Source organism: Mirounga leonina, unplaced genomic scaffold, assembly GCF_011800145.1.
Source record: "Mirounga leonina isolate KUSES-001 unplaced genomic scaffold, KU_Mleo_1.0 Mir_53, whole genome shotgun sequence".
Lineage (NCBI taxonomy): Eukaryota > Metazoa > Chordata > Mammalia > Carnivora > Phocidae > Mirounga > Mirounga leonina.
The window spans coordinates 63,727,189-63,747,861 of NW_023270807.1; the positions used below are offsets into that span (position 1 = coordinate 63,727,189).

At 38.5% G+C, this 20,673-nt stretch overlaps 1 protein-coding gene across 2 annotated transcripts in view; it reads right to left on the reverse strand.

The window, feature by feature from the left end:
• Positions 1-102: 102 nt before the first annotated feature.
• SEC63 (SEC63 homolog, protein translocation regulator) overlaps positions 103-20,673 on the reverse strand; it is a 72,371-nt gene continuing 51,800 nt past the window's right edge. For both annotated transcript variants that reach the window (XM_034991741.1, XM_034991742.1), the window contains 4 exons: positions 18,508-18,609; positions 14,465-14,563; positions 5,245-5,349; positions 103-3,568 (listed from right to left, as the gene is read on the reverse strand). In XM_034991741.1, coding sequence (XP_034847632.1) covers positions 3,425-3,568; positions 5,245-5,349; positions 14,465-14,563; positions 18,508-18,609 — 450 coding nt within the window. In that variant the 3' untranslated portion in view covers positions 103-3,424. The remainder of the gene's footprint in view (positions 3,569-5,244; positions 5,350-14,464; positions 14,564-18,507; positions 18,610-20,673) is intronic.

Below are 20,673 nucleotides of genomic sequence, written 5' to 3' on the forward strand. Positions count from 1 at the left end.
GGACTGATTTATCTGCATACCCCAGGGATGTAACACACCCCCAGCTGAAACCACAGTCCTAAAGCATGCCAATGATCGCTATATTTGGATTTTTAGCTCAGGTTACAGAAAAATGTACAAGATCACAGCTTTTCAAAGTTTTGCAAAATAGCCCTAGTATCTAGTTTAAATGTGTGAAGATGTTTGATGCTAACTTAAGACATATTTGGACTAATCACAACACAGCTAGTGATATGTTACTTCATGGTTCACTGATGGCTGTTTCATTTTAAGGCAAACTAAATAGGGGATTTCATGGAGTTGAGTAAGAATATTTGGGGAGAAAAGTGCTTTAAAGAAATACTTCAAAATAAAGGATGAGGATTCGCTTATTAAAAAAAATAAAGAGCCAATACCTAGCATCTAAAAAAAAAAATTCCTCTGCCTACAGTGGAAAAGACTTAAAAAAAAAAGCATTCCAAACAATGGCCATTAGCTAATGCAAATGGATTAGAATGGATTGCCACACATCTTCCTGTCGTAATACCAGTGAGTCCTTAAGAACATGAATTATTTTATTTCTATAACTCCAGGATCCAATCATAGCAACTCAGTGAATATATGATGAATGATGAGCAACCACTCAAAAAATATGTAGAGTGCTGAATCACATTTGAAGTAATTGTTGCTAAAGAACACTCCTGCATCTGGTTTTGATTTGTTGAAGCAAATAACTAGATAAACGTCATGATCAATGATGCACTCAAGAGAGCTTCATTACATTCCTCAGCGTCCTCCCCCACCCTCTTCCCCATCAGTCCTTTGGCATCCTCCTACTCCTATTGCTTGCGCCCGAGGTCTGAGCTTCCCGCCATGCAGTGGAGTACAGTGGACAGTCTCGTCCTTCTCCACCCCTCAGTACAAGCTGGGAGAACTAGAAGAGTATTGTTCTCTACAGAGAACCTTGTTCAAAGTGCTTAGTTTTAAAAAATATTCATGAAAACTTAAAAATTTTTAGAAAGGACACAAACATCTGACTTTTGAGACTGAGATACACACATGACAAACAACTGCTAGACTTTCAATTGTGGTTTCCTCATGGAAGAGTTACCTTTTAATAGGTACTTCACCAATTTAAAGAGATTAAAATATTACACAATTTAAGTAACTTAATTTCATAAATAACCAGTTTCACTTTGTGTACACACCCTGAATGTTTTCATCTGTATGTTCATTTATTCTGTTGATAAAATGTCAGTTTCTTCAGGAAAACAAAACTGAAACTCCATTAAGAGTTTCCATTAGATTAAATGCAAACCAGGGTTTGTTATCAAATCTTGATCAAGAGAAGAAGGGATATGGAGTTCTGAGATTGGCTGGAGAGACAGGAACTATAAACTGAAGGCTCAGTTCTTTGACTATTGCAATATGGAAGGTTTTTTTTTACCTAAAGTACTAATTAGAGGGTAATGTACTTGCGTGGTTGGGAAGTATGTATGTATCACACAAAGGGCAAAGGAAAATAGCCTGGTGGGATTTTCTAAGGTCAAGGTGATCCTGGTTTTTTTAAGCACTGTGGTGAGTTACTGGGTTGTGAAATTACCCTCTCTAGAGTCTCAAACACAGAAAGCCAGTTGTTTGAAAGAATAAAACCTCAGACAAAATAGCCACTAGAATAGAAATACTTTTCTTGAATATTATCCTTCAAGAAAACCAGGAGATGTGCACATTACACAGTTTGGTTTGGTCACACGTTTCCTCAAACCCCCTTTTGCTTGTTGCTACCGGCTGGCCTCACTCCTGTCTATCGCACTTAGGTGACCAGCTGCTGTCTCACCTGACACTGGAACTTCCCAGAAAAACCTGACTCAAAAATTGAACCCACCTTCTACTTGTAAAATGAAACAAATCCTCAGGGGGGCTACTGACTGCCAAGGAAGGGTCTCACTAACACCTCTGAAACAAACTAACAAAAAAACAGGTGATGGAAATTCCAATGAAGAAACTGCTTTGAGTATATTGTAGAAATTATATCCTAAATTTAGAACCAGAAAAACCATTCATGTTTTTGGTAATTTTCAAATTTTATTTCCAGCTACCGCAGTAACAAAATACCAATTCTGCATGGAATGTGGCAACCTTTTAAATCAGTAAGGTCACAAATTAGTATTCCAACAGTACTTTGGCCTACGGAGATTTTGATAGGCGAGGACTATTACAGTCTTATAATATTACAGACATATGCTTCCTCAGTATCTAGTAATAAAAATATTCATTTTACCTCAATGATTCATCATGTATACATTTCTACTCTTTATAAGCACTATCCTTCTGGGTTGCAATGTGTGAGGGGGAAATTCCTCCCACACATGGGCTTTTCTATACCATACAGAAATAGCGATCACTTCCGCAGTAATGTACATTAAATTTTTAGTTGAAAGAGTGAATTATCCTATTATATCCTTTCTCTGGAAGTAAAAAGACACACACCATTACAAACGTAAAATGAGTCAAACTTCTATTTTATTGACAGGAGTCCAAAATGAATACAAAAAAATGCCTCCTTTGCAAGTTATGTGGTTTTTTTTTTTCCTTAAAAGGCTTCTGAGTCAGGTGGATTAAAAGCTAAGAATGTATTTCAGCTTTTATAGTGAACCTTTTAAAAAAGGTTTAATAACATGAGTCACCAACATCAGAGAACATATGGTCCCACAATCATTTTTAGACCTATAGCTTATAAAAAGAATTAGATCCTGCACTGATCTGCTAAAATAGAGGCTTAAAAATGTTTTAAGCCATTAAAAGCCATTTTTTATAATCTGTCTGATAACTCTGGGCAATTAAGAAAAGTAAAATCCCCAAATGTAGCCCTCTATATTATGTGGAATGGGACAGAATGCCAACTTATGACCAAGACAGGTAAAAATAAAAAGTTTAAAGCTATGAATGGAGCTGTTATAAATAGTCTTGTATCACTGCAAAATGTCAATAAATGAATGACAGAGCTTATCAAAAGCTTAAAACTTGAGCAGATGTTACTAAAAACATGTGTGGTGTTTATCATACTTTCATGTTTGCTGAAAACTAAAGCTAAACAAAGAAAAACTGCTCACTTATAGATTGGTTTTCATGTACCTTTACTTTTACTGGGACCATAAATTGATCAGATAATACATAGCCCACACTTCTGGACAGTTATAACAAAGGGTTTATTATCATTTGCCAATGAAATAAATGCACCATCCCATACTTGAAAGGCTTTAACAAGCCTTAAGCATTTTTCAGACTGTACCAAGGCATCACCACTGCCTAGTTATATTATGCACCCATTTCTAGTAAAGAACTAAACACCTCCCTCAACATCAGTTCTGCACGGTTTCTGGTTTATTATACACTTCCAAAACAGCAAAAAGTTGCAAATACTGTGGTCCATTCATAGTATTGCTTAGTCATCATCTTCCTCCTCTTCTTCCTCCTCCTCAAAGCTATCTTCAAAGCCCTCGCTGTCCTCCTGGTCTTCATCCCCTTCTATTGCTGTATCCCACTGTGGGTGATTTTCTGGCACAGGTTTAGCCTCATGAACTTCCAACTATAAAGAAGAATTAAATGCAGACATCAGAAATTTTGGGAGGAAAAATGGAAGAAATATCTGATAAAGAAAAGGTTTTCTTTGACCACAGCAATTATAAAGAAACAGACTTTATGGTTGTTAACTCTAAATTTAACATATTTATTTACAATAGACATTCATCCCAGAAATAAAAAGGTAATCTAATATGCGAATGCAGTTAAATTTCAAATACGGTCTGACATTTTAATTCTATAGAAGCTATACTATTTATTCTGTACAATGAAAGATTAATAATTGTGATTCTTGAGCAAGAACACTGAGTTATGTCTTAGTAAGTCTTATGTCTTAATAAGTCTGCTGAGAGAAGAAAAACTCAAGTGTGACTTTCAAAAAAGTATTTTGCAGCCTCCATATTCATGAAGTGAAATTCTATAGACAATGGAAAGAAATATGGTACCCTCATGGGAAAAAAACAGGCCTGCCTTTCCCAGCTCCCTTTACTCTGGGACTCCAGTACACCATGCAACAACACTTCACCACAACGTTACACAACAGAAGGCCTTTTATAAAAACCTCAAGTGAAACTGGTAAACATTGATAGGAACGTGCTTCAAATGATACTTATACAAAATGTATAAGATGATAAAAAAAATTAATCTCAGAAATTAATAAACACTTCAACAGAATCTGTGGGAAAATACATGTACTTTTCTAAAAAAACAAAAACAAAACCCAGAACCCAGTTGGTGAGGCCCTGTAAAGTCATAGCAAATTATAGTACATTAAGAGTATCACTTAAGGGCGCCTCGGTGGCTCAGTTGGTTAAGCGACTGCTTTCGGCTCAGGTCATGATCCTGGAGTCCCGGGATCGAGTCCCACATCGGGCTCCCTGCTCAGCGGGGAGTCTGCTTCTCCCTCTCTCCCCTCTTGTGCGCTCTCTCTCTCATTCTCGCTCTCAAATAAATAAATAAAATCTTATTTATTTATTTATTTTTAAAGATTTTATTTATTTGACAGAGAGAGACACAGCGAGAGAGGGAACACAAGCAGGGGGAGGGGGAGAGGGAGAAGCAGGCTCCCCGCAGAGCAGGGAGCCCGATGTGGGACTCGATCCCGGGACTCCAGGATCATGACCTGAGCTGAAGGCAGTTGTTTAACCGACTGAGCCACCTGGGCGCCCAATAAATAAAATCTTTTAAAAAATAAATAAACAGGGCTCCTGGGTGGCTCAGTCGTTAAGTGTCTGCCTTCGGCTCAGGTCATGATCCCGGGGTCCCGGGATCGAGGCCCACATCGGGCTCCCGGCTCAGCGGGAAGCCTGCTTCTCCCTCTCCCACTCCCCCTGCTTGTGTTCCCTCTCTCACTGTCTCTCTCTCTCTGTCAAATAAATAAATAAAATCTTAAAAAATAAATAAATAAATAAATAAAATTAAAAAAGAGTATCACTTAAGTAATTTATATTTAACATTCTAAATCATTCTAATAACTTATATTTGAGGTTCTAAAGCATTATGCTCCTTCAACTCAAGTTTATTATTAAAAGAGCAAGCCATTGAGTGTATCATATATGAAGTATGAGAAGACATCTTTTTCCCTCTATTACTCTACATTTCAGAACTAGAAATGTTTTCCTAGTATATTAAAGCACTTATTCAAACAGGCAACCATATTTATTAAAGAGTCACTATTCTTACCTTCAAGGGTTTGATCTGATCCAAACCCATATAGGAGTCTGATCTCAGAAACACTGTATACTGATAATTTCCAGGCTTGCCTGGTGCAGGAAACTTCAGTTCTACCTAGAAGAAAAAAAACACTTAAAATCCGTATTTTGAGAAATGGAAAAAACAACATCATCTAGGTCTTTTATTATATTCTTTAATAATACACTAGTAAATGTGTTTCCGAGTTCTAGGAGCCATTCTAGCAAATTATCGGACTCAAGGAGGGGATCATGGGAATCCCAATTCATAGCCAGCTGGTCAGAAGTACAGGTGACAACTTGAGACTTGTAAATCTGAAGCACATGGGGGACGGGGAGTCTTATGGAACTGAGCCCTTACCCTGTGGGATCTGAAGCTAACTCCAGATAAACAGTGCCAGCACTGAGTGAAGTTGCAGGACACTCAGCTGGTATGACAGAGAACTGCTCGGTGTGGGTAAAAACCCACACACCTGGTGTCAAAAGTGGTGTGAGTGTGACAGTAGTGTGAGGAAATGAGAAACACAGGAGAAGTGAGTTTTCCTTTAAAAATGCCCAATGCTGAAAATACCATATGATTTCACTCATATGTGGAATCTAAAAAACAAATGAATAAACAAACAAAAAACAGAATCTGACCTATAAATACAGAGAAGAAACTGATGGTTGACAGAGAGAATGTTGGGGGGGGGAGATGAGGGGATGAGCAAAATGGGTGAAGGGGAATGGGAAATACAGGCTTCCAGTTATGGAATTAATAAGTCATGTAAACGAAAGGTACGGCACAGAAAATACAGTCAATAATATTGTAATAGCATTGTATGCTGATAGGCAGTAGCCAAAGCTGTACTCATTGTGAACATAGTATAACATAGAGAAGTTGAATCACTGTTACATACCTGAAATTAATGTAACATTGTATGTCAACTATACTCAAATAAAAAACATGTCAGCTATATTCAAATAAAAAAAAAATTTTTTAAACATGCCCAGTGCCTTAAAAGGTCAAGAAGATATTTATTTCCTATTAAATCATAAACTTCATATATACAAAGAGTTACAAACTCTTAAAAATTTCAATTCCAGGGAAAGGAAGATGGCAGGGGAATAGGAGGACCCTAGGCTCACATCATCCCATGAATACAACTAGATAACTACCAAATCATCCTAAATACCCCAGCAATCGAACTGAAGACTGCCAGAACAAACACCACAGCTAAGGGCTGTGAGAAGAGAGAGAAGAGGCCATGTCGAAGAAGGGAGGAAGCGTGGAGACATAGTTTGGAAGAGAAATGGATCATGGCCACTGTGGTAGGGAGGGCGCTGCAGCTGCAGAGAAGAGCAAGAGACAAACCAGCACATAGGGGAGTGCATGGGGAAAAGGAATTCCCATAGCATTTCCAAGAATTTCCCTTTTGGAAAGCAAGAGGGCCCAAATTTCGTTTCTTGCAACCAGCAGGGCTTAAAGCCTGGAGTTTTAAAGGTCAGCACTCTTGGCTCTGGGAGAGCTCAGATGGTACTGGGGCTGCTCTCAGAGAAAAGGCAGGGCAAACAGTCCATGGACACAGAGCATGGAAACAGTGACCTGAAAAGCGCATGGGGCTCACAGTGCGGAGGGTATTCACTCATCTCAGAGGGCATCACAGAGAGACCCCTGGCTGGGGCCATTACCCCCACCCCCACCTCTCAGCATAAGACAGGACCACCTGCAGGAAGCAGTGGAAGTGCCAATTCTCATTACCTAACTTGCTTACACCAAGCCCCTGGAACACCTGCACTCCAGTGGAACCACCCCTCCCAGTTACACTTGCCTCAGTCCCAGCACAGTGGGCCCCAAGTTTGGCAGGGCCTCAGTTCCCATGGCCGGTGGCAACAAGACTTGTTTCACAAGCAGACCAGAACACACCTAGTTAAAACTTGCCACATTCAGGCCACGGACCAAACACCACCCACCAACAGGCAAAGGGACCCTCTGCAGACGACTGGCCTGAAAGATAAAGCAGGCAGAACACAAAAGCAAAGCCCACACAGCACACATTGGAGACACTCTCTGGAGCACCAGGCCTTAGGGAACAAGGGACACTACACTGCAGAGCACCACAGCACCTCCTCTAAATAAAAGCCATTACTCTCAAGAACAGGAGACATAGCTGACTTTCCTACACAGAGAAACAGGCACAGAGACTTAGACAAAATGAAAAGACAGAGGACTCTCTCCCAAATGAAAGAACAGGACAAGGCCACAGCAGAAGATCTAAGCAAAACAGATATAAGTAACATGCCTGATAGAGAACCTAAAGCAATGATCATAAGGATACTCACTGGGCTTGAGTAAAGAGTGGAAGACATCAGTGAGACCATTAACACAGACCACATTCAATAGCAGAGATAAGGAGCTCAATAAACAAAACGAGACACACTTGATGGAATGAATGGCAGGGTGGAAGAAGCAGAGGAACAAATTAATGACCCAGAAGACTAAAGAAAACAATATAACAGATCAATGAAACCAAGAGTTGATTCTTTTTTTTTTATAATGTGTTTTTTTTTTTTTAAAGATTTTATTTATTTATTTGAGACAGAATGAGATACAGAGAGCATGAGAGGGAGGAGGGTCAGAGGGAGAAGCAGACTCCCTGCCGAGCAGGGAGCCTGATGCGGGACTCGATCCCAGGACTCCAGGATCATGACCTGAGCCAAAGGCAGTCAGTCGCTTAACCAACTGAGCCACCCAGGCGCCCCCCAAGAGTTGATTCTTTAAAAAAAAAAAAAAAAAAAAATCAATAAAATTGATAAACCTCTACCCAGTTATCAAGAAAAGAACCAAATAAATAAAATCACAAATGAAGGAGGAGAAATAACCATCACCACCACAGAAATACAAACAATTATAAAGAGAGTATTATGAAAAACTATAAACAAAAACAACAAATTGGACAGCCTAGAAGAAATGGATAAATTCCTAGAAACATATGACCTACCGTACAACACTAAAACAGGAAGAAATAGAAAACCTGAACAGAATGATAACCAGCAAAGAAATTGAATCAGTAATCAAAAAACTCCCAAAAAACAAAAGTCCAGGATCAGATGGCTTCAAAGGAGAATTCTACCAAACATTTAAAGAAGAGTTAATACCTATTCTCAAACTATTTCAAAAAATAGAAAAGGAAGGAAAACTTCCAAATTCATTCTATGAGGACAGCATTACCCTGATACCAAAACCAAATAAAAATAACACACAAAAAAAGAGAACTATAGGCCAATATCTCTGATGAAAACAGATGCAAAAATCCTCAATACTAGCAAAATGAATCCAACAATACATTAAAAAAATCATTCACCATGATGAAGTGGGATTTATTCTTGGGTTGCAAGGTTGGTTCACAAATCAATGTGATACATCACATCAATAAGAGAAAGGATAAAAACCATATGATCATTCCAACAGACACAGAAAAAGCAACCGACAAAGTACAAGACCCATTCATGATAAAAACCCTCAACAAGGGGCACCTGAGTGGCTCAGTCAGTTAAACATCTGACTCTTGATCTCAGCTCAGGGTCATGAGTTCAAGCCCCGCACTGGGCTCCATGCTGGGTGTAGAGACTACTTAAAAGAAAAAGAAAAAAAAACACACCTCAATAAAGTAGGTGTAGAGGGAACATACCTCAACATAATAAAGGCCACCCATATATGCAAAACCCCAGTGCTAGCATCATCCTCAATGGGGTAAAACGGAGAACCTTTCCCCTAAGGTAAAGAACAAAACAAGGATGTCCACTCTCATCACTTTTATTCAACACAGTACTGGAAGTCCTAGCTGCAGCACTCAGACAACAGAAAGAAATAAAAGGCATCCAAATTGGTAAGAAAGAAAGAAATCTTTCAGTATGTGCAGATGACATGATACTATACATAGAAAACCCAAAAGACTTCACCAAAATACTGCTAGAACTGATAAAGTCGCAGGCTACAAAATCAATGTACAGAAATCTGTTGCATTTCTATACATCAAGAATGAAGCAGCAGAAAGAGAAATTAAGCAATCAATTCCAATTACAAAAAATGGGATTGTACCCAAAACAATAAGATACCTAGGAATAAATCTAAAGAGGTCTATTCCTGTACTCTGAAAACTATAAAACACTGATGAAAGAAACTGAAGACACAAAAGAAATGGAAAGACATTCCAGGTTCGTGGATTGGAAGAACAAATATTTTTTAAATGTCTATACCACCCAAAGCAATCTACACATTCAATGCAATCCCTACCAAAATACCAACAGCATTTTTCCAGAACCAGAACAAATAATCCTAAAATTTGTATGAAACCACAAAAGACCCTGAAGAGCCAAAGTAACACTGAAAAGGAAAAGCAAAGCTGGAGGCATCACAATTCCAGAGTTCAAGTTATATTACAAAGCTGAAGTGATCGAAACAGTATGGTACTGGCACAAAAACAGACACGCAGATCAATGGAACAGAACAGAAAATCCGGAAATTCAACCCACAATTATATGGTCAATTAATCTTCGACAAAGCAGGAAAGAATATCTGGTGGGAAAAAGACAGTCTCTTCTACAAATGCTTTTAGGAAAACTGGAGAGCAACATGTCCAAAAGAACCTAGACCACTTTCTTACACCGTATATAAAAATAAATTCAAATGGATTAAAGACCTAAATGTGAGACTTGAAACCACAAGAGTCCTAGAAGAGAAGACAGGCAGTATCTTCTTTGACATGGGCCATAGCAACTCTTTTCTAGATATGTCTCCTGAGACAAGGGAAACAAAAGCAAAAATAAACTATTGGGACGTCATCACAATAAAAAAAGCTTCTGCAAAATAAACAATCAACAAAATCTATGGAATGGGAGAAGATATTTGCAAATGATATATCTGATAAAGGGTTAGTATCCAGTGGGGCACCTGGGTGGTTCAACTGGTTAAGTGTCCAACTCTTGATTTTGGCTCAGGTCATGATCTCAGGGTCATGGGACTGATCTCTGTGTCAGGCTCCTCACTCAGCCAGGAGTCTGCTTCTCTCCCTCTCCCTCTGCCCCTCCTGCTCTCTCTCAAATAAATAAATCTTCAAAAAAAAAGGGGGGGGGTTAGTATCCAAATATATAAAAAACTTATAAAATCCAATACCCAAAAAACAAGTAATCCAATTAAAAATGGGCAGAAGACATGAACAGACATTTCTTCAAAAAAGACATACAGATGGCCAACAGACACATGAAAAGATGCTCAACATGACTTATCAGGGACACACAGGCCAAAACTACCATTAGATATCACCTCACACTTGTCAGAATGGCTAAAATCAAAAACATAAGAAACAACTGGTGTTGGCAAGGATGTGAAGAAAACAGAACCCTCTTGCACTGTTGGTGGGAAATGCAAACTGGTGCAGCCACCGTGAAAAACAGAACTGAGGTTCTTCAAAAAGTTAAAAACAGAAGTACCCTACGACCCAGCAATCACATTACTGGGTATTTACCCAAAAAGCGGTCATGGTCTCAGGGTCGTGGGGTCAAGCCCCATGTTGGGCTCTGTGCTCAGCAGGGAGTCTGCTTGAGATTCTCTCTCCCTCTCCCATGCCCCTCCCCCTGCTCTCTCTCTAAAATAAATAAACCTTTTTTTTTTTTTTAAGATTTTTTATTTATTTATTTGACAGAGAGAGACACAGCAGAGGGGGTGGGAGAGGGAGAAGCAGGCTTCCCGCCAAGCAGGGAGCCCAATGTGGGGCTTGATCCCGGGACCCTGGGATCATGACCTGAGCCAAAGGCAGCCGCTTAATGACTGAGCCACCCAGGCGCCCCAAAATAAATAAATCCTAAAAAAAAAAAAAAATGAGATACATGCACCCCTATGTTTATAGCAGTATTATTTATAATGGCCAAATTATGGAAGCAAATCAAATATCCATCAACTGATGAATGGATAAAGATGTGAAATATACATACAATGGACTATTACTCAGCCATAAAAAAGAATGAAATCCTGCCATTTGCAATGACATGGATGGAGCTAGAGAGTATAATGCTAAGTGAAGTCAGTCAGTCAGAGAGAGACAAACACCATAAGATTTCACTCATATGTGAAATTTAAGGAACAAAACAAATGAGAAAAGGGGGTAAAAAAGAGAGAGAGAGAGAGAGACAAACCAAGAAACAGACTCTCAACCACAGAGAACCAATGGTTACCAGAGAGGAGGTGGGCAGGGAATAGGTGAAAAAGGTGATGGGGACTAAGAAGTGCACCTGGATAAGCACCAAGTGATTAAAATAAAAATTTAAAGGAAAAAGTTTAATTTCCACTTAGACAAAGGAAGAGTAAGTTATTAAGATGGCATTTGGATGTTCTGGTGATCTGCCTCCAATCTCCAAAATCCAGATTTTGTAGGCAAGATTATATATTAAAACAAACAAACTAGGAAAAACAAACTAGAAAATTCATGGGACTATCATTTTTTAAAATTAATCCCACAGTTTGACCTTTCTCAGTATACCATAAAACACAGAAATCATAAAAGAAAAAAATTACTAAATCACACTACCAAAAAAACCCAAATAAATAATGTTTGTATTTTTACTTGGTAAAAACAACTGCAATAGTAAAACAAACTGGGGAGAAATATTTGCAACAAATATCACTAAGGGATATAATATTTAAAACAACAATAATTCCCCAAACCAATTAAAAGACCAATAACCCAACAAAAATGAACAATGGTCACAATCAGACATAAAAATAAGTACAATTCAAATACACTGAAAGATGTTCAGTTTCACTCTTGAGAGACAAAATTTAAACTATACTGAGTAAAACCAGCATAGTAAAAAGTGATCAAGGCAAGAATCATCAAAGGGTATTAAAATGAGTGGGCAGAAGACTAGTAGAGAACAAGATATTAACATAGTGTCCAAGTATTACCTGAAAGATTAGAGGAAAAAAATACCTTTTATAGTAGAGAAAAGCCTTAAGTAGATGTTCAGCCATGGTATCACCAATGTGGGGCAAACTGATATAATGTGCCTCATTAGAAGGTTGTATCACTCATGTAGTATTTTTGCCAAAAATATTTAAGATGAATGTAATCATGAGTAACCAATGAGACAAATTAAAACTGAGGGATATTCTACAAAATATTTTGCCTGGACTCTTCAAAAATGTTGATGGCATGAAAAATTTAAAAGCAAAAACGCCAAGAAGAGTTCTAGAATAAAGAAGAATGACAACCAAATGCAATGCATGATCCTTGAATGGATCCTGAATTTAAAAACAGAACAAAAACTACAACAGACATTAGTGAAACATTTAAGGAAATCTGAATATGGACTGCACATTAAATACCATATCAATGTTAAATTTCCTGAATATAGTAATTTCACTGTGCTTATGTAGGAGATGGCCCTTGTTCTTACGAGATACATGTTTAAGTATTTAGAGTTACAATGTCATGATGTCTATAGGCACACATGCAGAGAAAGATATTAAACTATCTTAAATATAAGGCAAAATGTTAATTGATAAGTGTAGATAAAGGATCTATGGGAGTTCATCGTAGTGTGCTTGCAGCATTTCTATAGGTTTGAAACTTTTTAAAATAAAAGATGAGAGGGGAAAAAATAACACTAAGATGCCATTTTCCACCTTTCTGATCAGCAGTGACATTCAAAATGTCTGATACACTGAGAGAGAAAGGGCATTCTTAAACATTCATTCTCCCTATAGAGAAATAAATATCTAGCGATACCTACCAAAATTACAAATATACACAGCGTCTGATTCATTAATTTTAACTCTATGAATTTATCCTATAAATGTTTGTACATGTGCAAAATGACATATGAGGTTATTCACTGCAGCAAAAGAAATAATTTATAAGTCCATTAAATTGTAGAATGCTAAATAAATAAACAACCACACAAAAGAGTATAATGCAGCTGTAAAAACAAATGAGGAAGGTTTTTCTGCAGTAACTTGGAAAAAATTCCAAGTTATATCATTGAGAGAAAAAGGTGTATGCTATTTTATATGTAATATTGGAGAAAATACACATGTGTATTTGCTTGTAATTTACATACAGTATCACATGAAGACTACATAAAAATTTTATAACATTGATGGCCTCCAGGAAGGAAAGTGGGTGACTGAGAGACAGGGATGTTTCAATGAGTGTACTTTTGTATATCTTCTGAAATATTATTAACTAGGTGAATTTATTATCTGTTCAAAAATAGGTAAAACTTAAATTTAAAAAAAATAATAATAAAATTGCTCTATCCAAGAAATACCCTTAAGTTAGCACTAACTTTAAGTGTCAAATAAATAACAACAAACTACTTCACACATTTACTACTTGGTTATAAAGGGGGGAAAATACTTTTGGATTAAAAATCAACATCACAGGGGCGCCTGTGTGGCTCAGTCATTAAGCGGCTGCCTTCGGCTTGGGTCATGATCCCAGGGTCCTGGGATCGAGCCCCGCATTGTGCTCCCTGCTCTGCAGGAAGTCTGCTTCTCCCTCTCCCACTCCCCCTGCTTGTGTTCCCTCTCTCGCTGTGTCTCTCTCTGTCAAATAAATAAATAAAATCTTTAAAAAAAAAATTATCACAGAACTATCTTGAAATTCTAAAAAACCTTGCTCTTGTCTACCAAATCCAGGCAGAAAGAACTTTTCTAGAGAAGTAGCATGAAACAATCAAGAAAAACGGATAAAATATACTCATCACTATGATATATTAGTAATGACATTAACAATGAATAATGCCACATAGTCAAAAATTCCGTTCTAAAAATCTAATTATCAGTTCTTAAATTTGTTTTTAAGACCAAAGATATTTATCTTAGCACTAATCCAATGAGTATGAAAATCATAAATTTTTGTAAAATATAATTAAATTCTGGACAGGAAAGCAAAAGGCGTATGTTCTTAGACACTAACAGTGAAAACTCCCAAAAATAAATTGAAAACAAGTTTTTAAGACTGATAGAGTTGCCTACCTTTAACAATACTGTATAAATTTCCAATCAGTTACTCCCTAAAGACACCAGAGAACAGTTACAAAATGTGCCTTAACAAATAAAATACAATAAGCCAAATATGATAAACTGATTTCTAAGGAAGACTTTATGAAGCAGCATGATGGTGAGATGCCATATATTTGTAAAAACTGAAATAATGTTGTTGGATAATTACCTCTTCTGTATCTTTTAGTGTACACACATGATACGGCATAGATATTAACGTCTGTTCCTTCCTATCTGCAATATAAAGCCACCACCATTCTTGTTTTTCCTGCAAAGAAAAAAAGAGAAGTTTATATTATCAGAAAGAACTAGAGAAATAACTGTTTAGCCTTGTCTCCTTTCAGAGGTATTGTTCTGGTTTTATCACTGCAGTATTTCCAGCACAGATACAGTGCCTGGTACAAAACAGATACTTAATATTTACTGAATGAATAAATCATTATTAACCATTTGTAGATCTGCTGTCCAAAAGAATTCTGCATGTAATTTTAGGGTTTCAAATGGCCCCTTAAAAAACCCTAATGATGGGCCTCTGTATTAAAAACCCCTATATAACCTTAAATGACAAAAGATAGCCTAAAAAATAAAACAATATAAACTACTACAATATCATCTAGCAAATAATCTTAGTAATCTTACCTAGTAATAAGCAAAAGCCAGAAAGTAGGAGCAGAAGGGACTTGGGAAACCAAATCAGAAATCATTAAAACATATTACTCATAAGGGAGCATCTCAGATTTAAGAGTCTATTTATACCTTTCACTGCACATGATTTTAGTAAGTGCAGCATTTTTAGTTGTACTCATAAAAGATTAGGCATAGAAAAAGAGCTCAGTAAAGAAACTGCCACCAGAATGCACAATGACAGAAAAGTATTTAAAAAAAAAAAAAAAGAAGCAGGGACGCCTGGGTGGCTCAGTTGTCGGGCGTCTGCCTTCGGCTCGGGTCATGATCCCAGAGTCCTGGGATCGAGCCCCACATCGGGCTCCCTGCTCAGTGGGAAGCCTGCTTCTCCCGCTCCCACTCCCTGCAACTCCCTCTGCTTGTGTTCCCTCTCTTGCTGTGTCTTTTTTTTTTTTTAAAGATTTTATTTATTTATTTGACAGAGAGAGGGAACACAAGCAGAGGGAGTTGCAGGCAGAGGCAGAGGGAGAAGCAGGCTCCCCGCAGAGCAGGGAGCCCGATGCGGGGGCTCGATCCCAGGACCCTGGGATCATGACCTGAGCCGAAGGCAGACGCTTAACGACTGAGCCACCCAGGTGCCCCTTGCTGTGTCTCTTTCTGTCAAAAAATAAATAAATAAAATCTTTTAAGGAAAAAAAAAAAAAGCAGCAGCAGCGCAAGCAGTCCAGAAGCACCAAGCTTCAATGTGCTCAGTGAGCACTGCTGTGCAAGGACACAACAGTAACTGTTTAGCCATCTCTTGGTATCCACTGCTTAAGAATTGGTCAGGGAAGGCAGCTTTCTAAAATGGCTTAAAGAAAAATGTTTTGGAGCTAAAAAATAAAACGAACTCTAGGATATTCTAAATACTCAACCAAAACGACACTAGACTGTTGTAAATTTTCAATTATCCAAAAGAAAGTTAAAAAAAAAAATAACGTTTTACTGAAAACAGTTATCATAGGGAAAATGCCTTTTTAAGCCAAAATCACTTGCACTTCCTATTTTATCCACAAGACATTAAAATTTGATCTAAGAATGCTACACTGTCAACTAAAAACTCTTGTAAACTACAAAGCACTACAACAACATTAACAAGCAGAAAAAATAAATCACAAGTACATGATTAATCTAACTTCGGCTTAACCCAAGGGGGCCTACCACAATAGGTATATGCATATGTACGTATGTTTGCCTCCGTGCGCGTTGCACACACACAGTGTTAAAAGTGGGCCAGAGTCTGAGTCACAACTACTCAACCCTGCCACGGTAACATGACCAGAACGAGCGTGACTGTGCTGCAGTCCAACGTCATTCATGAAACACGCAGGGAGGCAGACTCGTCTGCAGGCTGTAGTTTGCCGATGCCTGCTTTAAAGCCACACAGACCCGGACTGTTTCACGTCTCTAAATCTCACTTTTCTTCTCTGTTAAATGATGAGTGCCTAACTCAGGCTGTGTTGTGAAGATGGACTGAGATAATACGAGCAAAAGATATGTTAGAATGTCTAGCACACTGATTGTGACAAATGATAATCATGGGGGCGCCTGGGTGGCTCAGTCGTTAAGCGCCTGCCTTTGGCTCAGGTCATGATCCCAGGGTCCTGCTCAGCAGGGAGCCCGCTTCTCCCTCACCCTCTGCCTCTCCCCCTGCTTGTGTGTGTTGGCGAGCGCACGCGCTCTCTCTGTCAAATAAATAATCTTTAAAAAAAATGATAATCATGATTATTAATGAAATGAGGTAGGCACCTTAATCATTTAAGAGTTCTGACATTTCATTGTCAGAAATCTCATTACCAGAACATATATGTAATGTAAGTAGCACAGGGAGATGTTCAAGAACGTGCGATTCTTCTTTACCTCTCCACTAAGAGAATGCCTTTCCCTCTGCTCTCCCAGGTTACTTGATTAAAATGAGATTCATTCAAAAATATTTATTAAGAAGCTAGTGAATTTCAATCCATGGCATTGTACTTGTGCCTAGACTCTGATGCACATAGTGAAAGCGGAAAATACATTGTAGCACGAGTTATTTGCACTTTCAATAGTTTTTCTGTGGTGTGAGATTCCTCACCATTCTTAACATATTAAGCATAATGAATGAGTTTCAGTAACATATAAGTCAATTATAATCATAAAACTTTAAGCAATTTAAGTGGGTAGTGAGTGTGGTTGTTAGGGTAGTTTGGTAGGTACATGGCAAGGTAGACAGATGTTAGGAAAATCCTAAATAAATTTTATCTGATAAATGATACTTTGAGATGTTTACAGTACAGTTGTAGCTTAAATTAGAAAAAGGCATTTTCAAGGCTAAAATGTTCTAAGGCAGTGAATGGATGTTTTGCTTATTAACTAAGCATGGTCTAAAATGAACTATCTGTTATAAGGGTACAAATTATGCAGCTTATAACATCCGATGGCACTTCTAAAACCAATCAATGAGTGGAATTTACTCGCTTGATTTCGGGAGCCTTGAGGTTGGCAGGCTACCACTGCAAATGGGCAAAATGCCCTTAACAGATGGGCTAAAGCTCAGGACATGCCAGAAGATCAGCAAGCGCATTAACATGGAATCCTGGGCTCACTTCTTTCCAAGTCAAAACAACAGTCTATGCAGAGCCATTCATTTATTATTAGGAAAGCCAAATTACTTGGGAATTTGCCTTCAGCAGCCCCCAGCAACTCTGGATTGACATGCTAAAGCAAAAAGCAGATTTATACATGAAATCACCTGCCAAACATGAGTGCTGAGCAGAAGGTTCTACGGCAAAGCTGTGAGGCAGTCTGTGGAACAGCTTCCCTGAACTAAGAGGCAACCAGTTCTTCACCTTTGGCCATAGAATCATGGCAAAAGCAAATCGTCATGCAAATCCCAAATTCATTTGAAAGACAAAAAACTCAAGGAGATCAACAGCTGAGCAGGCCACAACCACAAACTAAACAAGGATGAGAGAAACAAACAGCACTGATCAATCTGTCCTGAGCTTGGGGCTCAGCCACTCTCAACTCTTACTGAACTTAGCTGGTCCCACAGCCACGGGCTTGCCTATGGCCACGGACTAGGGCAATTACGAGGGCCAGAGCCAGTGTAGTGGTTCCAGGTGGCCAGTGGAGGACCCTCAGAGAAAACCCACGGGAAAACTTAAGAACTTTTTCCTTCCTATCTAAAATTTGGTACAAGTGAGGGATTCACAGAACCCATGTAGTCCTATGACGAGGACAAAATACGCATTTGTCTGCAAGACTGCCTGAAGTGCTAAAGAGAAATCATCATTCAGCACAACCTTCAGTCATCCAGCCACAGAAAGGACAGAAGCCCAGGAAACCACAGAAATACTTAAAAAGTTAACAATCCTCCCATTAAATGACACATTCACGTGAGAATCTAATTCATACTGAAATGTATCCTTTGAAATGTTGCCTATCAAGAATAGATCATCTTTAGCACATTTGAGCCAGTATACACCACAGAGGGATAAAAGGCAACTGAAAAATACCTGGAGAGAAAGTAAACGGGACAAGGAAAACACTGAGCCATGAATAACTCACCTCAGGAAAGTAAAGACTATAAACAGGATGTGTTATCTTTGATTTGGTTTCCAGGAGAGCTCTCTCCTTTCGCTGTATACTTTGTTGTAATTCTTGCCACTCCTAGTAAAGTAAAAATCAAACACTTGAAATCAAGTACGTTTTCAAATGTTCTCATTGAACAGTTTCCATCTTCTTCCAGCTGTTATTCCTGACAATGCTAACTACCACGGAGTTCAGTTCCACAAACTTGATCATTTCCCTGCTCAAAACTGTTGTAATGCATCATTTCATAAATCAAACCTAAGCCCTTTAGCATGAACTATACAGTCATAATCTGACCTGACCTGGGCCAATCTCTCCACTCCAGTCTCCTGTCACTGCCTATCTCTGCACTTTCTATTCTCGTCACTTCAAACTACCTTGACTTCTCTGAATTCACCAAGCTATTTCACTCCTCCGAAACCATGTCTGGATTTTTGTTTTCTCTTTCTCTAACCTGGAAAATTCCTACTATTATTCCTTCGGGAGCTGCTAAAGCCTAAACCATGAGCTCCTGAATACCAGAAATTTCCCTCAACTGAGTTGATCACTCCCTCCTTTGTGCTTTCACTGTACCTTGCACAAAATGTGCATAATCTCTTTTGTACTTTAATGTTTATTTATAAGTCTGCCTTCCCCACTAGCCTACTATCATTCAAGGGCAGAAACTGTTTTACATTTGGCTTGCATTCCTCTCATCTAACACAGTGCTTGCAATGTGACAGATAACGAATAACTGTTTGTATAATTATTTGACAACTGAATGAATGTATTTTTGGTATCTAAAGAAACTAATCTGCCACTTCTACTAATCCTAATACTATACTCAGAAAGGAATATGTCAACTCTTTCTCAAAGCACACCTGGGGAAATAATATTCTTAATAGGCTTTAATTTCTTGGCAATCAATTTAATTCCCAAAGTACAAAAACAGTTGGGGCCAGCAACTGCTAAAAAGTCATCCTTGTTTTTCCCCACCACTCCCAAGGGCAAACTCCCCACCACATTACAGGCATACCTCATTTAACTGCACTTTGCACATCCGTACTTCTCAAATACTGCGGTTTTCACAAACTGAAGCTTTGTGGCAACCCTGTGTCGAGCAAGTCTACTGCTGCCATTTCTCCAACAGCATTTATTTGCTCACTTTGAGTCTCTGTGTTACATTTTGGTTAATTCTTGCAATATTTTAAACTTTTTAATTATATTTGTTATGGTAATCTGTGATGTACTGTAATAATTGTTTTGGGACACCACGAACCATTTTCACATAAGATGGCAAACTTAAACAATAAACGTGTGTTCTGACTGCACCACCAATGGGTTGTTCCCCCCATCTCTCCTCCTCTCCTTGGGCCTCCCTGAGACACAACAATATTGAAATCAGGCCAATTAATAATCCTACAATGGCCTCTAAGTATTCAAGTGAAAGGAAGAGCCGCACGTCTCTCACTTTAAATCAAAAGCTAGAAATGATTAAGCTTAGTGAAGAAGGCAAGTTTAAAGCCGAAACAGGCAGAAAGCTAGGCCTCTTGGGCCAAATAGCCAAATTGTGAATGCACAGGAAAAGTTCTTAAAGGAAATTAAAAGTGCTACTCCAGTGAACACACGAAGTGGTAAGAAAGCGAAACAGCCTTATTGCATGTATGGAGAAAGTTTTAGTGGTCTGGGCAGAATATCCAACTAGCCACAATATTTCTTTAAGCCAAATCTTAATCCAAAGCAAGGACCTGCCTCAATCCTATCAAGACTAAGAGAGGTGAGGTAGCTGCAGAAGAAAAATCTGAAGCTAGCAGAGGTTGGTTCATGAGGTTTAAGGAAAGAAGCCATCTCCGTAACATGAAAGTGCAAGGTGAAGCGGCAAGTGCTAGTGTAGATGCTACAGCAAGCTACCCACAAGATCCAGCTGGGGGAATTAATAAAGATGGCTACACTAAATAACAGATTTTCAATACTGACAAAACAGCCTTACACTGGAAGGAGATGCCATCTAGGACTTTCACAGCTAGAGAGAAGTCAATGCCTGGCTTCAAGAGACAGGCTGACTCTCCTGTTAGGAGCTACTGCAGCTGGTGATGTTCAGTTGAAGCCATTACTCACCGCCCATTCTAAAATCCCAGGGCCCTTAAGAATTATGCTAAATCG